Source organism: Sinocyclocheilus rhinocerous, unplaced genomic scaffold (genome assembly GCF_001515625.1).
Source record: "Sinocyclocheilus rhinocerous isolate Xijiao unplaced genomic scaffold, SAMN03320098_v1.1 scaffold30, whole genome shotgun sequence".
In the NCBI taxonomy this organism is placed as follows: Eukaryota; Metazoa; Chordata; class Actinopteri; order Cypriniformes; family Cyprinidae; genus Sinocyclocheilus; species Sinocyclocheilus rhinocerous.
Window position 1 is genome coordinate 2,266,186 of NW_015657838.1, and position 23,300 is coordinate 2,289,485.

General features: G+C 36.7%; 1 protein-coding gene across 2 annotated transcripts in view; it reads right to left on the reverse strand.

Moving 5' to 3' along the window:
* The window catches only part of LOC107721605 (collagen alpha-1(IV) chain-like), a 65,163-nt gene that overhangs the window by 17,289 nt on the left and 24,574 nt on the right, over positions 1-23,300 (reverse strand). Inside the window, exons 2-30 of one of the 2 annotated variants that reach the window (XM_016529706.1) lie at positions 11,386-11,445; positions 10,996-11,085; positions 10,122-10,166; positions 9,895-9,939; positions 9,722-9,784; positions 9,513-9,566; positions 9,305-9,331; positions 8,735-8,812; positions 8,540-8,602; positions 8,404-8,439; positions 8,265-8,303; positions 7,887-7,979; positions 7,304-7,339; positions 6,893-6,952; positions 6,321-6,356; positions 6,131-6,175; positions 5,992-6,024; positions 5,806-5,866; positions 5,679-5,714; positions 5,432-5,578; positions 5,152-5,229; positions 4,986-5,069; positions 4,833-4,903; positions 4,490-4,681; positions 4,155-4,323; positions 3,974-4,066; positions 3,767-3,871; positions 3,398-3,495; positions 3,152-3,302 (exon numbers count right to left, since the gene is read on the reverse strand). In XM_016529706.1, the coding sequence (XP_016385192.1) occupies positions 3,152-3,302; positions 3,398-3,495; positions 3,767-3,871; positions 3,974-4,066; positions 4,155-4,323; positions 4,490-4,681; positions 4,833-4,903; positions 4,986-5,069; positions 5,152-5,229; positions 5,432-5,578; positions 5,679-5,714; positions 5,806-5,866; positions 5,992-6,024; positions 6,131-6,175; positions 6,321-6,356; positions 6,893-6,952; positions 7,304-7,339; positions 7,887-7,979; positions 8,265-8,303; positions 8,404-8,439; positions 8,540-8,602; positions 8,735-8,812; positions 9,305-9,331; positions 9,513-9,566; positions 9,722-9,784; positions 9,895-9,939; positions 10,122-10,166; positions 10,996-11,085; positions 11,386-11,445 (2,188 nt within the window). Of the gene's footprint in view, positions 1-3,151; positions 3,303-3,397; positions 3,496-3,766; positions 3,872-3,973; positions 4,067-4,154; positions 4,324-4,489; positions 4,682-4,832; positions 4,904-4,985; positions 5,070-5,151; positions 5,230-5,431; positions 5,579-5,678; positions 5,715-5,805; positions 5,867-5,991; positions 6,025-6,130; positions 6,176-6,320; positions 6,357-6,892; positions 6,953-7,303; positions 7,340-7,886; positions 7,980-8,264; positions 8,304-8,403; positions 8,440-8,539; positions 8,603-8,734; positions 8,813-9,011; positions 9,272-9,304; positions 9,332-9,512; positions 9,567-9,721; positions 9,785-9,894; positions 9,940-10,121; positions 10,167-10,995; positions 11,086-11,385; positions 11,446-23,300 lie in introns of those variants that run through there. The other variant, XM_016529707.1, reaches the window with a different exon arrangement.

Genomic DNA, 23,300 nt, shown 5'->3' on the forward strand with positions numbered 1-23,300 from the left:
AGGCAGATTTTCTCACAAATGCAATTGAGCAACTTTCTTTTCCAAAAACAGCAGATGGCGCTGTCTGTCAATTTACGCTAGTCTCCCGAGACCCGAAACACCTGTTTACCTTTTAAGGGAATACAGCAGACCAACATGAGTGGGGAACAGGTGAGTTTCTGTCTTACTATATCTATAATTAACCATTTAGATGTTTTCACAAAGTGACCCTACTACAGTGTCAGAGAAATTTACAATAAGCGCTGTAAAGTTGTTAACATGACTGATTAGTTCAAAAATCAGTAGTGACATGGCTAAACATTTAACTAGGCAGTCTTTCCCTATACAAACTGATCCAGTCACCATACCTCTTATCCTCTGTTGGATCACGGGATATAGAATATATACATATGTTGATACAATTGTTCAACATTCAAAACAATGCAGGGCATTAACAATATATCGTGACAAAATATATTGTAATACTAAAATGCAAATGTATTATGGCTCGCCACAATATTGTGTACCAAAAATGAAAGCTTAGACAATTTAATTTAGTATCAGATATAGTAATATCACCCAAGAGGTCATTAATTATTAATAAAAAATTGAAAACAAATCACATTATTTAGTACAATATCTAAAACTTTTTAAATGTTGTAACTGTGCAATCATTTGTGTCTAAAATAATTATGTATTTTTTAGCTAAGCAAACATTTGTGTATAGTCATAATAACAACAAAACAATGTGCTTTTGTAAAATAAAGAAAACAAACAGGGCCGCGCTCTCTGCCGTCTTAGTCTCCGGGAACTTTCTTCACAGGCACATGCATAAAACAACCTGAATCTCAGTGAATATGTGCCTCACATACATGCTACATATATGTATAGAAAGCTTGAAATGTCTACTTTTAAAACCAATTTGAAATTGAAAACAAATATAATCTGATTATATAATTCATATGAAAGTAGGAGAGGTAAAGTTTCTCCTGTCTCACCTCATTATCGCTAATGTGATGCGCTCTGTTCACATGTTAATGATCTGAGGTCAGCCAGGTAAACATGTAGATGCCCCCGAAAAATGGCATCAAAATGTCAAGCTTCATCATAGAATTTAGCCTACTTTCTTTTTCTGCACGTTGGATGATGGTGCGCTACACGGGTGAAGACACACTCTGGACAGCGAGGACTCTTCTCGGAGTGACTCAGATGACGAACGTTTGCATTTTGAAGAGCCACTAATATAATTCCTGACAGTAGCCTTTTTTTCTTAACTTCATGAGTTAAAATGTTGCTCGGCCATATATAAAAAGCTACATATTTTCAATTGGACTATTCCAAACAGGTTATTGTCAGACTAAAATCTGCCGGTATATTGGTTGAAATATGAACTATCTCCTTACAGGCCACTTTTAGTTTTAAATGTTGTACAATGCATGTATATAAACTATGCTATATATAAACATAAATATGATAATAAACTATGATATCCCTTACGAAAATTAAAGTTGGTTTTACTATATAGTAAAAGTGTGGTAACCGTGTTTTTTTTGCAGGTGACCATTTCTATAACGACAGCTTTGATACAAATACCATGGTATTTATTTAGTAAAACCATGGTTAATTTTTATAAGGGATATTAATGTTTAGATTATATTTTGGTACATTTATATAGCTGAATCACAATAAAGCTCACCTGAACTTAAACTAGTTTGATTATAGTAGCCTATTTGCATATTAGCCTACTCCTTTCAGTAGGTTGTCTATGTGTAGTTTTATACTTATACCTATATGTTTAAAATTTTACTGCAGAGGTAGCCTATAACATTTCTCTCCACTGTAGGCTAAGTCTCAACATATATAGCCGAATGACAATAAATCTTACTTGACCTAACGTAAAAATAAAATTCAAAACGCTTTCATTTTTGGTACAGTTGACACTATCCACAATATATGGATAGTACAATATATTGTGACACGATATATTGTTATACCCCTGCATTGTTTTGAATGTTGAACAACTGTATAAGAGGATAAGGTGAATGGATCAGTTTTTATATGGAAAGACTGCCTAGTTAAATGTTTAACCATGTCTCTACTGATTTTTTAACGTTAACAACTTTACAGCACTTATTGTGAATTTCACTGACATTGTAGTAGCGATTTGTTGAAACATCTATATGGTTAAGTATAGATATAGTAAGACAGAAACTCACCTGTTCCCCACTCATACTGGTCTGAAAAGGTAAACAGGTGTTTCGGGTCTCGGGAGACTAGCGTAAATTGACCGACAGCGCCATCTGCTCTTTTTGGAATAGAAAGTTGTTTAATTGCATTTGTGAGAAAATCTGCCTGCACGCATTTGTGAGAAAATCAAGCCAAGTTTCCTCATAAAAAGGCAAATGAGTCTCACAGTTGTAACATACAATACATATATTTGTCCATACCTCTGCATTTTCTCTCAAATAGTTTTGTATTTGCAAATCACTTTGCGTTTGTTTGAAAGTCAAGTTTTTCTTTGCAAAGCAAATTGTGTTTATTTGCAAAATTCTGGATTTGTTTGATGAATATTGTCACAAAATTCGCTCCATACGCCCACTCTAAAGCAGTACTAAACTGCAGTGGAAATGCAAACCGAGCCGAGCCGTACCATGCAGTGGAAAAGCGTCATAAGAGGACCTTTCACATATTTGCCCAACTTGTTTGTCCTCAACCCTGTTCGTCAGCCTTTCAAAGCACAGTGAAAGTTAATCAGAAAGTTTGCATTATCTGCAATGACTGGATGATTTTAAAAATCATCAGTGTCACCCAATGTTTGGTTGGTATGCTTTCCTTAAAAAAAAAAAAAAAGTGTAATTGCCAATTTTTTTATGGTCAACTTTTCCCAGGAGAAGATCAAACTGGTTGTTGTTTTGCCTGAAATGAGACTAGAACCCAGGGACACCTTCCTTAGTTCTTTTTCTACTTTCGAAAAATGCATCGGTGAAACCACCGGGATGTTTTCCAAATGCTCAGATGTTTTCACTCTTCTGTTCTCAACTGCTGAACTCAACTACAATGAACAAAACTGTCTGCTAAATATTCCTTGGTCAGTTCTAAAGAAAGTACATTCTGAACATCTGGTAAATAATCTATTCAAATTTATTATGAGAAACCGACACAGTAAATGTACCTTTGATTCCCTGTAGTCCAGGTTGCCCAGTAAGTCCCTCAGTTCCAGGAACCCCTGGCATTCCAGGATTACCCTTCTCCCCTGGAAATCCTGGCACTCCTGTCTGACCTATGGCACCTTTAGGACCAGGAAGACCCCTGCCAGGTTCACCCTATATATGATAAAGTTTAGGGTCAATTAAAAAAGTGACCCATTTCTATATAACTATAATACATTAAAAAGTCTAAATGACATCCACCATCATACTTTTTGCCCAGATGTCCCTGCACGACCCGGCAAGCCATCCTGACCTGTTCGACCAGGCTCTCCTGGAATCCCAGCGGGACCTGGAATCCCAGAGTATCCTAGAAGTGGGAAAGATGGATATTTAGAAAGGTGTTACAGTCTAGATTAGATAGTTGACACATAATTTGACCCCTATTTACGCAAAAGTAATTATTACTACCGTCAGCAAGGCTAAAGACTAAGTGAATTCATGGAAACCTATAATCTTTGCCACTATAGCTTTTTTATCAATGATGAACTTTGAGGTTTAATATTTAAACATGCAGAGTATTAGCGCATTTCACCTTTAAACAAAATTTGACACTTATGGACACTATATATGGTACTTGCCTTTTGGCCCTGGGGGCCCAGGAAGGCCAATTCCCGGCAGTCCAGGGTCACCTTTGTCTCCTGGGAATCCTTGAACTCCATGTTCACCTGGAAGACCTCTGTCACCTGAGTGATAAAGTGAAAGAGACGTCAACACAACCAGCTTTGTATCAGAGCATTGAGTCCAGTTTTCAAGCAGGATGACACGTTAGCATAACCTGAATTTACCTTGAAGACCAGGTCTGCCAGTCTCTCCATGAGGTCCTGGGGCACCCTGAGGTCCAGGTAAACTTATATTTTTACTAGCTTCACCTTTGGCTCCTACAAAGATATTTGAGATTGTGATTATTTTAAAGAACAGAACAATGACAACCAGTGGATAAGCACATTTTTACTCTAAATCACTGACCTGGTAATCCTGGCCTTCCTGGTGCACCAGTCAAACCTGCTGAGCCTTTTTCACCAGGTTCACCTGGCCGACCTATGCCTGGAAGACCTGGGGGACCTCTCTCACCCAGAGGGCCGGGTAGACCATGATCTCCATCCAGGCCACGATCTCCCTTAATACCAAATCTAGCCTAATTACAGAAACAAGATTTATGAATCAAATTAACAGATATTCCATGGTTAAGAAAACATTGCAATATAGACAGTGGGATTCAGATACACTGTAAATTAGATGCAAAAGTGGATTCAGCTATTTGTCAAGCCTGTTTTTTCAGATCTCTCAGACTTTGTACTTACAGGCTCTCCCTTGGGTCCAGGTTGCCCTGGCCGACCATCTTTTCCTGGGAGCCCATCAACACCAGCGAATCCTCTGTCTCCAGTAGTACCAGGTAAACCCTTATCTCCTTTCAGCCCTGGAGCCACAAAGATATCACCAGGCTCACCGTGAGCGCCAGGGGCACCCATTAAACCCGGAGAGCCATCTTGACCCTAGAGTTCAAGGAAAAGCAAGACGAAAGGTAAAATTTATATTGACAGGATTCCACAGTGCACTACTGATGCATTTGTATCCAGGGATTTTTGGTGCCACAAAAAACATACTAAGTAATAAATGTTAAATTAGGATGGAAAATATACATACAGGAATTCCAAGAGGCCCAGGTGGTCCTGTCACACCCTTCTCTCCTTTACTCCCCACTAGTCCAGTAAAACCTAAAATGAAAACATCCAGGGTGATGCATAATCTCATAAAGAACAAACATACCAAAACAAAGCCTTGCTCATTTCTTCTCACCTTGCTGACCCTTTGGCCCTGGAGCACCAGGCAAACCTGGTAGCCCAAAAGCAGTGCACTCTGTGCATGTTTCACCTTGATCACCTGAAAGAGCCAAAAACTCAGAACCAATTTTGATGAAACCAAAACTACAGTAAACAAATGGATAATTGAATGACCTCCTTACCTTTCTGTCCTATTTCTCCTTGCAACCCAGGAGGTCCAGGTCGGCCTTGAGCTCCTTTTTCGATATTACATTCTTCATCTAAAATAAAAGTAACAATGCCAATGACACTTTGGAATGGGCAATCAAAGGAACCACACAAGAATCTTTATACATTGTGTCTCATCACTACCAGACTTTAACCCAATGTGCATGGCAAAGACTCTTTCTACAATGATATGGTCACTCCATTCTCTCCATGAGTTTGCTGAATGAGTTTGTTTTGTGTTTAAGATGTTCTTACTGATCGGTCCTGGTGGTCCAGGGGGGCCAGGTTGTCCATCAGTTCCTCTTGAACCTTCAAGAGACAGTCCATCAGCTCCTTTATCTCCCTTATGGCCAATCTCTCCAGGGAAGCCAGGAGATCCAGGAGGACCAGGAATATACCTGCCTGCAGTAAACCATGATCATGAAGGAAAGGATCATTATTGTAAACTACTATATAAAGCTGACCTAATTCTACCTAACACTTTATCAGAGTGTTTTCTTACCTGGGGGTCCAGGATCTCCACGCTCTCCTGGATAACCTGATGAATGAAGAAAACAGATGAAAAGATAAAGACACTGCAGAATTTTACAGGACAACCAGATACTGACAAGACATTATGTAGACATCACCTGTCTCTCCTTGTGCTCCAGTGGGGCCAGGAGGACCAGGAGGGCCAGGACGACCACCACCCTGTAAGATACGCGACTACCAGTCCATAACATTGTTCTAAGTGAATCAGGTGCAGACGTAGTGTGTGGTTCCGTTCAGTATAGCAGGCATTATATGAGTTTTTATGGAGTTGTGTAACCACTTACATATCCTGGTGGTCCTTTGTCTCCTCTGTCCCCCTAACATGAACAAACGTCATAATAGAAATAAATTAAAATAAAAATGTATAGCAATGCATTTTATGTCTAGAGGTACACCATGGCCCTTCAAGATGGGGTTTCTTACCTTAAAGCCATCAAAGCCAGGAGTACCAGCTGAGCCCCGATCCCCCTATCACAATCAAAGGGATTTAAAAAGAATCTAAATCAATGTGATTTACGTATTTGAAATAAGAAAGTATGACTAACTACAATCGAATTTAACAGGTATCCACATTGCTGATGAAATCTGAAGTCATTGTCCAAGATCAACACACCTTTTCTCCATTCTGTCCATCTTTCCCTGGTTTCCCCTTTGAAAACATAAAGTGAAGCTCAGATTTCACATAATATATAAAATACTATCATATGATGAGATAGGTCAACAATCATTATTAATACAAAAAAAGATGTACAGTTATTTTATGGCTTAAGACACTTTATGGCTTAGATGAATACAGTTATTTAAGATTGAATATTAACCTTGAAATAGTACACAAAGAAAATGAGTGACATTGATAATGTGGTTCTTTTTACAGATGTTCAAGATGCTCTATGAAGATGATCATCAGGTTTTATGCAAACGTGTGGAGTTAAAATAGGGATAAGCCAAATACTACAGCATTCCTAAAAGTATTAAAATTTTCTTCAGATTAACCTTTGTCTCAACTTGTTATGCTGATAATATAGTTTATAAGGAAATAAACTGTTATTAAATTAGAAAATCACATTTTCGCTAGTGGTGTATGAAATTTGGACCCCACTGAATGTAACAGTTAAAGTTGACTGATTTATGATAAATGTATTTAGTAAGTAAATATTTAGTTGTGTTCTTGTATAGGTCACTTACGATTGGTCCTGGTGGTCCTGGTTCACCTTTGATTCCATATTGATGTGGTGCACAAAAACCCTTGGTAATGAAGGCAAAGGCTAAATTAATTGTTATTACTATCCCCTTAAAATTCAATTCACATTTATTTGTATAGCGCTTTCCACAACACATATCATTTCAAAGCAGCTATGATTAGACAAACTCAGAAAGTCAAAGATTTCAACAAAGGTTCAATTTTGTATTACAGGTCAGACATGCATATACACAGTATATATACAGTATATGTAAGTGCAAACTCATATAATATTATAATATATTTTAATATATACAAAATGTAATATACAATTTATATTATTAAAATTATAGAACTGACTCTGTACAATGTGGTTATATTTATATTTCAGTCCACAATTTTGTGCTGCCACTTACCTTTTCTCCTTTCTCTCCGTTAGAGCCTCTTTCACCCTAGAAAATATGCAACACTTAACAATGTAACTTAGATAAAAGAAATGTAGCCCCCAAGTATTTGGACACGTAAAGGGGTCATATGATGCGATTTAAAATTTTTCCTTTCTCTTTGAAGTGTTATAAACTCTTGGTGCATAAAGAAGATCTGTAAAGTTGCAGAGACTAAAGTCTCAAATCCAAAGAGATATTCTTTATAAAAGTTAAGAGTCAACCACGCCTACCTAAAACGGCTCGTTCTAACACGCCCCCACATATCTACGTCACGATGTGGGAAGATTTTCATAACGCGCCCAAATGTGCACGCAAAGAAAGAAGGAGTGGTTTCAGGAACAGCAGTAGTGTTAATGCAGCCATGTCAGGGAGACGCTGTGTGTTTCAGTGCGAAAGCAAAAGCACTTTATTTGGCCTTCCGGAAGTAGATGCAATTAGGAATCATTGGTTAAGATAAACACATTGCATTACACCAAATACACAAAATAATGTTCTTTTTAGCAGCATCATATGACCCCTTTAAACCACAAATAAGTATTCGATGATACCATACCGGTAGTCCAGGTATATAAATTGTTGTCTCAGTGCCTCCTTGTTCCTCTGGTCTGCCTGGTGGACCAGGGGGACCAGTTAAACCTCCTTCTCCCTGAAAAAAAGAAACAGGAAATAATATGATAATTAGTGAGACTAAACCAGTAAAGATGGCGGTCAGCTTTAGTGATGCAACAGGTGGGGGGGTGCAAATGGGGTACAGAGTTTGAGGCTTATGCTTATTGTTTGTATCATATTGTCAGCTTCCAGTCATGTTCAATAGCAGGAAGTACTTAGGCAGATCTAGTTTATTACTTTGTGTTTGCCTGGCTGAAGCATATGCTGCAAGTGCCACTGTAGGTTCGAATGGCAGATGTTTTATGAGCCCATGGTTCCTCACCTTTTGTCCTTTCTCACCAATAAATGTCAGCTTGTCACCCTACAACAAGGACAGTTAAGACAGACGCTGGTCATTTCAGTAAGTCTAGACTCAAATGTTATCAAATATTCAAAAGATTTCAAATGAGTGAAACAGTTACCTGCTCTCCCTTTTGGCCAGGTTCACCAGACCTTCCCTTCAAAGAAAAATCGTATGGTGTGAGATTCAGGAGCAAGTTCACTGGTGTTGGTTAATTGTGCTTAAGGCTACAAACTACATTTTAACTTTAGACTCACAGGAGGTCCCATTGGTCCAGGTGGGCCGACTGGCCCTTGTTGTCCAGGATTTCCTTGTTGTCCCTAAGAAAGAAAAGAGAATTAGATAAAGATTGGAAACAATGGAACATGTTAACATATACAAAAGACAAGAAGTTATCAATAGTAAATGCATATTTTCAACATGAACACAAAGAAGTGCATTAAAATCATTACTGGTGAACCGGGTTGTCCTGGCAAGCCCCTGTCTCCTTTTATAGGGATGGGTACTCCAATAATACCACCTGGATCTCCCTATGAGAGTGAAATATGAGCACACACAAATTTCACTACACCATTTTTACGATACATGTCAATAACTAATGAACTCTACTACTTTTAAGAATTCATTATTCTGAAAATATAATTCATTATTAGTGATGTCTTTTATCATATTACCACCATTTTATAAAAGCAACTATGCACTCGAGAATGTACGTTATATTGATTTTACCATGGTTACAGTTGTTTTAGGCACTCTTCATACTTCACGTTATGCTTCTTTCCAATTTTCAACCAGCTTTATATTGTGACAATGTCAGTAGTATAGGTAAATTATTCATGTGTACAGATACAGAAAAAAAAAAGTATGCATTTCTGCTTCATAGACAGCGAACTTTAATTAAAAGCCAATAGTGAATTACCACTTTAAGAGCACCCCATACTTGTGGTAAAATCACTGTAACATATGGCCGTCCATGACTTATTGCTTTATTATGCAAAACTAAGTTAGAATGTGTTCCATACCTTTACTCCCTTCAAACCTGGAAAACCCTGAGTAAGAATCAGAAAAACATTTGTTAAGTCGGGAATATTTTGTTGGACTGGATTAACAACATACAGTGACTTATAACACATAATGTAAGATGTACATTTTTATCTAAAGGCACAATACATTAAGCACTGATATACATTTGACATATTAGAGTCATATATGATATAAAACTACTCATACTGGTGGTCCCTGCACTCCCAGAACACCTGGAATTCCGTCAAAACCACGCTCCCCCTGCAAAACACAAAATAAATCTTCTATTCAATCCCACTGAGGATTTCCTGAATAATTTAAGACAATTAAAGTAGTGGCTTATCCCTATAGGCTCACTTTGCATTTTAAGGATTAAAAAAGTCATAGGTCTCATAAAAACAACAAACATGGTGTACCTTTGTTCCATTGCAGCCTGGGATTCCGTGAGGTCCTGGTGCCCCTTCTAGACCTGGAAGACCCTGTAGAAAATCAAAACAATAGCAGAAACATACAGAGATGCAGAGAGTTTATGTTTTTCCTAAAATTCATTAATGATTATCAATTTTGTTTGAACAGAAGTTCAACTTACAGGAATACCTGGACGTCCTGGGAAACCAGCCACACCTGGTGGGCCCTACAAAAAGAAAAAACTCTATAATATATAATATTGTAAAAGTTAAATGTATATACAGTGTTATAGTGTTTCTATTGTAAAATTATATGTAAAAAATATTTTCTTTATTATTTGCCTTACAGAAAATGACTATATTATAACATAATATATTTATTTAGCATATGATATTTATGGACACTTACTCTGTTTCCTTTAAGTCCTGGAGCTCCTGACTCCCCTGTATCTCCCTGGGTTAAAACATAAAAACATATTGAAAGAACACTGCAATTCATGTTTGCTTTTGCTCATTTGCATTTGAAAACTACATTAGTTCATTTGTTAGTTATTTACCTTTATTTAACTTACCTAACTGCAAAGTGTTGGTCACCATTTGTAAAAACCTAGGGTGACCACGTTGAGCTTTTCAAAAAAAGAGGCCTATTGCTTTTTAATGGTAAAAACCAAAATAAAACTGTTAACATTGGATAATGCTTTATTTAATGCATTAGGAATTATTAATGGTATAAATATACCATTTATGCAACTTGTCAGATGTTAAAAAATAACATTAACTTCTGTTTACAAATGTATTGTTTTACAAAAGTATTGTTCATTGTTAGTTCATTTTAGCTTACAAAGTCACTCCTTTGGCTAATGTGTTGTGCATTGCTGGACTAAAATGTGCTTCTAAAACATAGGCTAATTCTTCATTGAATTTGCATTTTTGTTTGGGTATGTAGATGGAGTCAGACGTTCACTAGTGTACCTGAAGCTGTACGGTGCTTTTTACATCAGTTCCACACATACTGTGTGAGTGAGGCGATTTCATTACGGTAAATTGGGCGAATTCTGAGATGCACTCATGCTCCCAGTGTGAATACTGCTGTAATCTGTTACTACAAGTGTTATGTAATAATCAGGCGTTACGCTTGTGCATGGACATGTGGTCACCCAATAAAACCTAAAGCAAAACCAGTTGAGATCCACTGCACCGCACTAGTATGTAGGACACACACACTCTCAAAAAAGGGATATTTTGTATTTTGAAATGACTTCAAAATCAGTATGTTACTTTACCGTTGTTCCCATTGACCCTGGGGGGCCCTCAGGCCCTGGCAATCCAGGAAATCCTACAAGGCCCATCAAACCAGGGAGCCCAACCTCACCCTAATAAGGATGAACGAAAGATGATGATTTAAAGAAAATTTGTGTTATCCACCTTTTCTTAATAAAGCAGCGTTTTCCATGTAGTACATTTCATATGCATCCCACATTCACTGTTGATCTTACAGGACAGAGTATATACTGTTAACATAATCGCACCACTAGATGGTGCAACAGATCCTTCTATGTAAGTTTAGCGCTCTGACATTAGCAAATGCATCCATAAGGTAATATATGGCACAAGTGAAGGTGTCTGACAGAAAAATTAGCTATAAAGGAGCAAGCAGAGGAAAACATACTCACCTTCGCCCCTTTAACACCACTGCAGTCACATCCACCACATGAAGACCCCGAGCATCCACCCTGCAAGCAGAAAATGACTGTGAAGTTCCAAACTGAACCATTAGGAGGCAGTAAACACATAATATTGGCATCAGCGACAGGTTTACAGAGTAGATGGCTTTCAAGGACAAGAGCTTTGAACCAAATTATGGGCGACGCAAGGGTGGCATAAGACCAGTAATTCAAAGCTGGCGGAATACTAATGATATGGAAATAACATGACAAATTAATATATGCACATCATTTTTGATGTATACTTTGAAAAATGTAAATAAGAAAGTTCAAAATAGTGACCACCATTTCTTTGCTTACATTGTGCAGTTTTGTCTAATTTTTACGATTATTTCTCATACAGTAACAGGTAAGATATGAGATATTTGAGATAATTTTTGTCTAATAATCCACACACCACAGACAGTATTTGACAGAGAAGCAGTCTACATAGATTTCACTCAGCCAAAGCATATTTAAAAAGATTTCAATTACATATAGACACAGGTTGCTCTTTTTGTGGTGTCCCTATGAAACAGCACTTTATATTTTTGGGGACTTTAAAGGGGCAACATGCACAACACCACCAGTGCAAATAACGCAGTAAACCGTAAAGTGAAGTAATAATAGTCTTGTGCATAATAGCCTAGGGGCAGTTGTGGCCTAATGGTTAGATAGTCTGACTTGTAACCCAAAGGTCGTGGGTTTGAGTCTGAGGTGAGATCTGAACCCCTCAGATCACTTGAACCCCCAACTGCTCCCCAGGCGCTGCAGCAAAAAAATGGCTGTTCACTGCTCTGGGTGTGTTTGTTCACTACTCACTCCTATGTGTGTGCACTTGGATGGGTTAAATGCAGAGCACAAATTCCGAGTATGGGACACTTGGCTACACATCACATCACTCACGTCTTGATTGATTCCTGCCGCAGTGCAGTGTTGGGAAACAACTAACTAACAATTCCAATGCTACTAACTCGCCTACATTTTCAGTAGCTGAAAAGTAGCTCAACTGCTTTCAAAACAGTGTAGCTTTTCCAGAAACAATCTACTTTTTCCCAACGATTATTGGTGTGAGTGACGCAACCAAAAGCCACTGTACACTGTTAACTTGCGCGAGCACCTTCTCTTCTGAACGAGCAGACGTAAACAAACAATCTTATTAGCTTTCTTTCCAATGTAGCGCTGGAAAGTCTGATTCATTCTGGTGAATTGCTTTGTTCTAAGCACTCCTCTCTTTCATAATCAACATTGGAAAGTCTGATTCATTCTACTGAATTGGTTTGTCCTAAACGATTCTCTCTATGGGTAGAGCTTGAAAGTCTGATTCTTTCTAGTAAATCGGTTAGTTCGGAGGGTTGCTGTAAACGATTTAAAGATTTGATTTAATTGTTCTATTATTTTACAGTTAATTGTGTAGATATAAGTTAAAAGAATGCTAAAAAATTACAGCTGATATTTCTTCGGCTTCATTTGTTAAATGGTAAAGGAAGGTCAAGTCAAGCTTACTGTTTTATAGGTATACAGGAGACAGCTATAGTTCCCTAATCATTCACCCCAAAGAGAGAGGTCCCATAAAATTTTACTATGGTCCCCATGAATCTTAGCAATTTAGAACTGATGTATACAGAAAATCTTCATACCACACACAATATATACTGCATACGTATATACAGTACATGTATATGTTACCGTGAAAATAAAACAGATTGTTTGGTCTATCCTGAAAAATTACAGATACCATAGAGGGACCTGTAAATTCAAACAGGGGCATCAGGCCAAGAATTGAACAGACCTGTTCACCTGTTATGACTCAAATAAAGGCCTGGTACTGGATCCTGGGAACCCATTTTTCCATCCACGCATTCCTCTATCACTGCAGCCGTTCTCTCGCTCACGTGTGAGGCAGGCAGCCAAATGTCTGCACATCTGGAGAAACAATGTGAGCATTAGCAGCAGCTGCCGGGGTCGGCCTGAGACTGTGCTGCCCCCACCCATGAGCCCTCCAACTGAATCAGCATGTGGGTGCTGAGGACCATGAGAATCACTGCTTTCGGTCTCAAATATCGCCTGGGGCGTGACCTGCTCTGGCCATTTTTACAAAAGCTTGATATCCCTGGAGTGTAATTTCCGTATGTGAACAGACAGATCTGACATCACTAATGCAATCTCAGTGCCAATGAGAGACATTCTTCCAGCAATTCAGACAAGCTTACAAAAGTGTATCCTTTTCTGCAAGGGAACTGGATGTCTTGTAAGGAAAATAATAATTACTACTATATTTTTACTATATAATTTTATTTTGTACATTTTAACTACTAAAAAAAAAAAAAGTTTAGTTTAGATATTTCACTTTTTTGTACAATACTGTTATTGCATGATTTCCCTGTCATTATATTATATTATATTATATTATATTACTTTTTTCAGCAAGGTGAGAAAACAGGTAGAATAATATCAGTCCAATTTCTACATTTTGACAGAAACACTCTGTTACCAAATATAAATGATTAAATAAATATGTATTTTTAAACAAATTTAACAAAACGAATACATTTATTAAGCAAGGGTGCATTAAATTGATCAAAAGTGATGCAATTTCTATCAATCACATAATCCTGACAAATATATATTTCCTTTGCAGCAAATCAGCATATCAGAATGATTTCTGAAGGATCATGTGGCACTGAAGACTAGAGTAATGATGCTGAAAATTCAGCTTTGCATCAAATAAATAAAATAAAATAAATAAATAAATGCATCCTTGGCACGCATAAAAGAGCATAGATTTTGAACAGTATGTCCAACTAGTGTTTCTAGAAGGTAAACTTGAGTTTTGTACTCTATTCGTGGAAAGTGGCAGTAATTCATTCATCCTGTTACAAACAACCAGCAGATCTCTAAAGGCCAAAGTCAGATCTGTTGAGGATCAGATATTCCATTTTCTCCAACACATGACTGAGGTCAGATCCCACCCCTGCTGATATGCATGAGTAGTGTGATCTCTGTACATGTGTATATATTGCTTTATCGTTCGAATGTATGTTTTAGCACACAGAGATCCTGCGATGGCTACGCCCGGTTCAGACCACAGCGTGCTAATCTGCAGCCTGGATCAGCACAGCAGGGGAACTGCTTTGAAATGAGAATTTTGTTTTTCCTTCTTGGATCAGTCTTGCATCCCAACAAACCCAAACATGACATGAGCAAAAAAAATAGCAAAAGCAGACAAGAGTGCTGATAAAACTCTTAACAAATGCTTTTTATAGACATGAAAAATGTGAGTGCTTGAAAGTCGTTGCTTTCAAAATCATTATCGTGAGACTTTGTGTTTGGCCCATGATACATAAGCCAGCTCTCTTCTGGTTTTGTCTAGGGTGTCTATGCACTGCTCTCAGAACAAACAACCCGTGAAAGTGAGAAAATCAATCAGGCATGAAAACACAAAGACACAACCTGTCCTCACCTTTACCTTTCTGCTTGTTTAAAGTACAAAAAGCATGATATTTGACACCGTCAGTGTGAAAGGAGGCTGTTTCACAAACCCTAATGTAGTTTCTTTGGCTTTTAGAATTAATTTGCTAATATTTTGGATGGAACGACTTTGATAATTGGTTTCAGGCTTCGACAGATTGTATAATAAACATGTATAGACATTCATTTCTAAATGAGCTATGATTTTTAGGCTCTTTGAGAAAAATAAATAAATGTTGGACAGATTTATTTTCCACGAATGCATGGAAACAAATGATTAATCATTTGAAATGAACTCATTCGAATTGCTTGTTTTGTTGTGTGTGCCAGTTTCCATTTCTAACTTTTATTTTTCTTCTCTTGTCTCCCTTGAGCTCGTTGTGTTCACATATATGTAACAAAGTGGGTGAGAATGTTTGGGAGGCAACGGTGAAATATAGATACAGTGAAATATAAATACCACTATGGTTGACTATTTACTTCATCAATGGGACAATAGCTACCTTCACTGCAAAAATAAATGATTTTCTTACTTTATTTTGTTTTCCAGTGCAAATATCTAACGATTCAAGATACAAGCCAAAAGACATAAGATATGAAGTGTTGTTTTCTGGAAAATGAATCAAAATGAAGTGAGTTTAAGCTTAAAACAAGACAAATATCTTCCAATTGACCCTTCACAAAGACCCGCCCCCCTTAGTTACTGTTGCTACATCCGACAAGCCATGGCGCTCTCACATCACACATCATGTTCTCACGCAACAAAAAATACATTGTGGATCAAAGAGGAAACTGACAACGCACTGACAGACAAGACAGAGCAGGTTACTTTTGGTATGAAACGAAGTCTCAGCTTTCAAATTCTGTCATTTTTTAAGAAATTCAAGCAATAAATAGCGTTTTGTGGCTCTTTAATGTGTCGCGACAGATCGCTGTAGCGCCTCAGTTCAAGCAGCACGTGAACCAATCATCTCTTTCTCTTTACTAGTTATAGCACAAAATAAACATGAATGAACATCAGAAGGTATCTTGTTTCAACTGTGGAAAGACGTCAATACACACAATTTTTCAAGTTCAAGTCCACCAACTTAAATCTACTCTCCTGTCTGGTTTGTTTGTCAGACAAATGACAGATTCAGCATTATGATAGGTCAGATCGCCTGTCAATCAAACTCCCAGCGATGTGTGAATTGGGTGAGAAAAATATACTTAATTCAAAGGGAAAACAAGTTTATTTTTCTGACCCATTGACAGATTTTTTTTCTTGATTTGACCCTAATGTTGTGTTCCAGTCATATTGACCAGGAGAGGATTTTTGTTTTTCCCTAAAATGTTAGTTAATGTTAGACATAAAACTTACTGACTTGCTCACACAATTATCCACAAATAATGATTTTTCACTCAAAAACTGGGGTGCATAAGCTCAGATCAATGATGCCCATGATCAATCCGCTCCAAAAATAAATACAAAACCTGTGCTAATTGAAAGAAAACATGCTGACAAAAAGATTGAATCCAAGTTTTGGTGATAATATAGCATAATGAGAGAACACCAAATTAGGTAAAGAATTTTCAGCACAGCACAAGGGTTGAGAAAAATTAAGAAATTTGCAAGCAGATGTTAAATAGATAAAGGTGAAGGAGTGGGAAAAACTGCAAGGAGGGTGTTTTAGGAGGGAGCATTTAGAGGCCACTTTGAGGCAACTCTCAGTATTTTAACTTAATGAGTGCAAATAGCAAGAGCAGGGAGTGTAAAATAGTCAAAAAGATTGTGAAATGAAGCCCCTAAATCCCTGAGGTACAAACAGTTTGGGTGGATTCTGTCGGTTTGGCTTCCTTCCATGTGTATTTCAGCACTGAGAAGCTGGTACATACTTTCTTTTGCTTAAACAGTGCAGAAGACAGATGTAATGTATAATGTATGCAAGAAGGAGAGAGAAAGAAGCAGCCTGTGTCATATGTCAGGCTGGCCTTTCTCATTGACAGGATACAGCAGTGGAAAGAAGGAAGACTGATACCAGCTGTCCAGTAAAACTGTAAAAAAGTTAGTGTATAAAAGAATCCACGTCATATAAATTATGTAACAGAGAGAACATTTATTGTTAATCTGTACTGGTGACTTGATGCATGAATCTCAGATATAACCTAAAAGGTCAGCTAATGCTGTTCACTAAGCCATTAATTGGAAGCACACAAATGGTTCTTTTTTAAGTTAACCTTGTATTATGATTTATCAATAGATCTTATGCCTGGGCAGAAGTGTCACATGAATCTTGCCTTGACAAACCTTGAAACATTCATAATCTCTGCTGCATTAAAAGATACAGTTCATTTTATATTCTGAAATCCACAATAGCATGATGCATTAAAGATGTATCTAGTTCAGATTGCTCTCCTAAAACCAGGGGCCGGGTTTTCCAATCAGTTATTTCATTATTTATTTAATTAGTTATTTTTAAAGTTATTTTAACATAATCTTAATTACAATGCTAAAAATATACACCAAAAACACTACAAAATAAAGATGTATAATATTAAACCAACATCATATTTTTGAGATTATTTATTTTAACAGAAATACCAGTACAAATCAGCTTAGATAGGAATATTGTCTTGAATAAAAGGGGTCTTACAGTCAAAAAGTCTGAGAACCACTCCCTTAAACCCATTGAGATGTCATTACTGTAAAATACCCATCAAAATTCAAAATCTCAATCAAAAATAAAATTATATGATCTGTTGTTCAAGCATGAAAGATAAAAAGTAATATAACAAAAAGGTTTTTTTTAGTTTATGGCAACAAATTTGCTTTTCAAGATGAAGTTTGTAATTTTCTAATATTAAACTAATATGTCATCCACATATCATGATTAAACAACACTGACACAGCATTATTATCATTTTCATTACTCAAAAAGAAAAAAAAAAGTTCACTGAAATTAAATAAAATATTTTTTAAAAGTTTATTTTAGTTTACTTCAAGTACTAACATAACAAATACTGAACAAACTAAAACTAATACATAAAAAAATATAAAAAATGACAAAACCACACAACAAAATTACTCAAACATAAACTAAAATTAAAGTGAAAACAGAAATTACGAAACATAAAATCTAATAAAAAAATTAACAACATTATAACAGTAATAATACTAAAATAACACTGCATTTCCGTCAAACCTGAAGTGGTCAAACCTCTGAGTGGCCCGATGTACAGTAGCAACATGTTTGAACACAGCAAGTAATATTTTTTGCAATTCCATTTGGTGCCACTAGAGGCATCATAATTGAAACCCTTGTATGGAAATGTTGATCTGAAGTGGACAAGCGGACAGTTGTGCAGAGCATGAGAGAGCATTAGTCTGACAGTCACATGATTGTTTTCTGCAGTTTAAACACGTAAGGGCACTTTCATGAAGATTGCCTGAATACTTCGGTGACTTATTGGGTGGGTCATTTAACTAAAGAGAATCAGAGTGTTGTTGTTGTTGTTTATGTTTTCTGAAACAACAACAACTTAAACAAAAGCTTTCCAGTTGGTGCCCTGCCAAATGTAACATTCAGTCTCTCTCGCTGCTCATATCTGTAAAGCTTAGGGGTGCTTCCTTCCTTTACAGATAGAAACACACTGAGAGAAACACTACGATAAACGTGCTAACCCTTCATATGTTCAATAAACTGACATTTGCAATAGGATTTGAGAATGTCCGGTCTTTATTTCTCACACACCATACCAGGGCAGCAAAATCAGGCTTACAGCATGACATTCCTGTCAGCAGCCCTCCGATTACAGTCGCCATATGGAGGCCGTTAAGATAGTGTTACCACATTAAACAGGGCTCTGCTAAAGATGGCATTAGCAAGTCAAAGCTAAGTGCAACATATTAGGTTTAAGATGTAAACTGAGGCTGTGAAACATTCAAACTGCCCATAAAAGTAGCAGTCAGAGTTTACTGTGTGAGAAACTAGGCCATGCTCCTAATATGGAGAAGCAGGACTGAGCTGACCATGAAGCATGTCCGTTATAGGCTGGAATGGTGTTTCATCACCTTTGATTTAAAGAAGAAAAAAGCATGGGTGGTTTGAGTGTCAGTCCTTTTCAATTCATATGTGCTGGTTCCGGTTCAGTTTTTGATTGATTCACATTTTTGAAATATTTCAGAAAGGATGGGTGGGACATGTTACATTTACAGGAATTTGGTAGATGCTTTAATCCACTGCATTCGGTATAAGAAAAATATAATATGATTGATTTAAAGATGTTCACTGTGTATATAGAAACAACATTTTATACATGTTGCAAAATATGCAAATGCATACAAATATTTAAGTAGTTGGAGAGCTTGAGGGAGACTGCATTCATTACATCATTCACAGTGCTTCATGGGAGTGGGTGGGTGCTAAAGAGTTCTTTTAGTTCAATTTACTCATTTCTATTCTCTGATTGGTGGACTGCTCCACTTTTATAAACGCGATTAATAAAAATAAGTTGCAGACTATAGTGTTGTCAAAAATATCGATATTTCGATAAATATCGATACTGAAATATCTGAACGGTACCAATACTCATTTCCCGAAGTATCGATACACCGATACTAGCCGAGCTGTCACTTTCACTTCTCTCCAAAGGCACGTTGACAAACACCACACGTGACCGCAGTGCCTGTCTCGTCTCATTCGCTCTGGTTAAATAGCAAAAGTGAAGTGAATAGAAAGATGGCGAGTGCGGCGCCCCCGCGACCGGCTTTGGTTGATAAAGAACACAGCAGGAGTGCTATCTGGAAATATTTTGGATATGAAACAAATGAACATGGAAAGCCGGGCTTTTGAACAAGTGCACTACCTCAAGACATTTTTGTTCATGTAAAATATACCTCATTGTCATGTTCTAGACTTGTTATATTTATCTTTAAATAAAATAAAAAAAATTTACCCCCTTAATATTGTGGCAGTTTTTTACTCCGTGGTATCGGAAATGGTATCGAATATCGATATTTTTCAAGGTATCGTATCGAAGTTAGAAATTCCAGTATCGTGACAACACTGGCAGACTAACAGCTTCACCAAAAGCATATACCATCGATTAACAACCTCAGCTCATAGTAAGTCTGTCTGTAAAGGTTTAGAAGTTATCATTCAAAATCTATTCCTCTATGGTGAAAATTAATGGGATTTTTATTTCCGGAGCCTGATTATTGCACTCTATTTCAATGTAAGTAATAGTATTAGAAGCTCATATCTACTTTAATGAAGAAAGACTACAAAGGTGTTTGTTAAATATGTTTTAATAATATATTTAAAATTAGCAATAAAATCTGACAACAATAAATGTTTCCTAAAATGCAATTTATCTACAATCTAGAGTAAACAAACTAACCATGTCTTTTTCAGAAATGTGATTCACTCCGTTAACTGGAGGCAGAACTACCATTGGAATAGTTTACTGAACTCATAGACAATAAATAAAGAAATAAAGAAATATATAAAGAAAAAATGCATATGTATTTTTTTGTTAAGTATCATATTTGATACATCAGGCTTTTATAGCTCATAGTACGATATGCAAGAATATGGAGTTCATACTCAATGATATAAAAAAAAAAACATATCAGTTTCAGAGGCCCAAACTATGCAAAAATATGCAATTTGGTGCAGTTGCTGATATTTATATTGCCAAAAGTAAGATGGAATTCTGACATCTTGTAATGTAAATCAGTGAGATCATTCTAACATGTTAACAGCCTATACATAAAATGTATATAAATATCATTCGTCATTATATATCTCCCAAAGTTATAAAATGATATGAAATGATTACTGATATGATCAAAGCTCTGTAGTTTGTATTGTGAAGGGCAAAACATGCAATGCAACATATGTATAAAAAAAAAAATGTTTCCATCTTATTTCCCATGTCATCTTGAAATATTACTAGTAACATAAAATTATTCTTAAAAATCAGGAAATATTTAAAAGCATAAAATCATGTGAACCACAACCTGAAGGGAGACATTTTTACAATTATAATAAAAGGTATTTTACTCGATATAAAAAAATAAACGTTAAATAAAACGACAGAAGGCAAAAATAGTGTAAAACAAGTTTTTAAGCAAAGTTTTGATAATATTGATCATTTAGAGGCCTTAGCAATTTGCCTATTGAACAATGGCGTGCACAGACCGCTGGAGGGTAATAATACAGTAGGCTTTATAGAGTTAAACAACTTGCATTAAACATGTCCAGAGGATGCTTCCTACCACTACTTCCACTTTGTTCAACACAGAACTGTAACATCCTATATTAACAGGAAGCATGGCTTTCCTGGCCAGTCCTGATTCATTACAGTAGCATATTTGTCTCAGCACTTGACAAAAGACTCTAATCTCTAAACTAGCATCTAGACTCTAAAGAGCACCGCCAGTGAGGAAAAGGTCTCTCCAGCAAGGAGAATAGAAGGAAATCTGGTGATTCAGCTTTGGGATCACCCCATTTATGGATGAAATCGCTACTCCTTATTTGCGGCATTGTTATAATGCTGCTCTCATCTGTGCACATCTGTACTGTGATCCACTCCCAGCATTACAGCGGCACAGTCAGAAAGGACATTCCTCACAGTCACCAACATTAAACACGCACACAGCCATTCAATGCCCCATTGTTTTCACATGTACATATTGACACGCCATAGGCTAAGCATTCCTTCATCAGATGATCCACACGCATTGTCCTACACACGCCTGGAATCTCCCCGAGGAGACTGGAAATGACCTCATCGGTCAACAATGACAAAATGCCCCATTGTGTGTTTGTGGACATGGTTTATACTGGACTGATGCATAAATCATACTACTGTTTCGTCTTCATAATTCAAATGAAATCACAATGAATTACCATAATAATGGAAAACAGTTGACAGTCACGATCAGACTTATCAGACATGCAACACTATATATATTTGCTCAGATGATTGGCATGATGTGAAGGGTATGATGTGGTCACTACAAATGTGACTACAAAAAAAATGTAACCTTGAACACTAAACATGGTCATTTTTATTTATTTATTTGCAATGTGTGCCGCAAATTAATTCTTGTAACTGCAACTTTATTTATTGCATTGGTGACCTTGTATTGCACAATTGCAACTGTATTTCTCTTTCATTCTCATTTAATTTTCACAGTTTGGACATTTGAACACAAACTTAAAGATTTAGTTCACCCAAAAATCATGTCGCCCTCATGTCATTTCAAACCTGTAAGACCTTCGTTCATCTTCAGAACACAAATTAAGATATTTGTGATGAAATCTGAGAGCTTTCTGACCCTGCATTGACAGCAACGCAACTACCACGTTCAAGGCCCAGAAAGGTAGTAAGGACATCGTTAAAATAGTTCATGTGACATCAGTGGTTCTTACCACGATATCCTTACCACCTCTCTGGGCCTTGAACGTGGTAGTTGCATTCCAGAATTTTCATTTTTGGGTGAACTATCCCTTTAACAGATGGTTAACATTTTACAGCTAGGTTAAAAAGTCAGAACTACAAGATGTTAACTCATAAATGCGAGATATAAACTCACAATTATGAGAAAAGGTCTGAATTGTGATATCTAAATGTGCAATAGCAAGATAAAAAGTCATAATTGTGAACTCGCAATTCTCAAAATTATCTTTTTTTATTCGGTGATGAAAACTAAATTCCATAGTTAATGCATGACCATTATTTACAGCATAATGGAATGTTAATGATGGTAAATAAATAAAAATACAATTGTTCATTGTTTGTTCATGTTAACTAACAGTGCATTAACTAATGTGAATAGATACAACTTTTGATTTAAAAAATGTATTAGTAAATGTTGAAAATAACATTAAGATTAGCGAAGGCTGTAAAAGTATTGTTCATTGTTAGTTCATAATTAATGTTAACCTTTATTTTAATGTGTTACAGATGAATGATCATTTTTGGCATAGAAAAAAAAAAAATATGATATGCACAGCAAGATTTAAAGGGGTCATATGATGCTGCTAAAAAGAACAGTATTTGGTGTATTTGGTGTAATGAAATGTGTTTATGCGGTTTAAAGTTCAAAAAACACATTATTTTCCACATACTGTACATTATTGTTTCTCCTCTATGCCCCGCCTTTTTGAAACGCGTCGATTTTTACAAAGCTCATCGGTCTGAAAAAGCGAGGTGTGCTCTGATTGGCCAGCTATCCAATGCGTTGTGAATGGCCGAATACCTCAAGCGTGTGATGGAAATGTTACGCCCCTCACCATACTGTCGATGCCGTGTCCCGGCCGGAGCGGCGAGACAAAAACATTAAAACCCATTACAAAAGAGGCATTTGTTGCATCCAGTGGGGACATAAATACGGATTGTAATGACTTATACTGTTTTTTTACGCG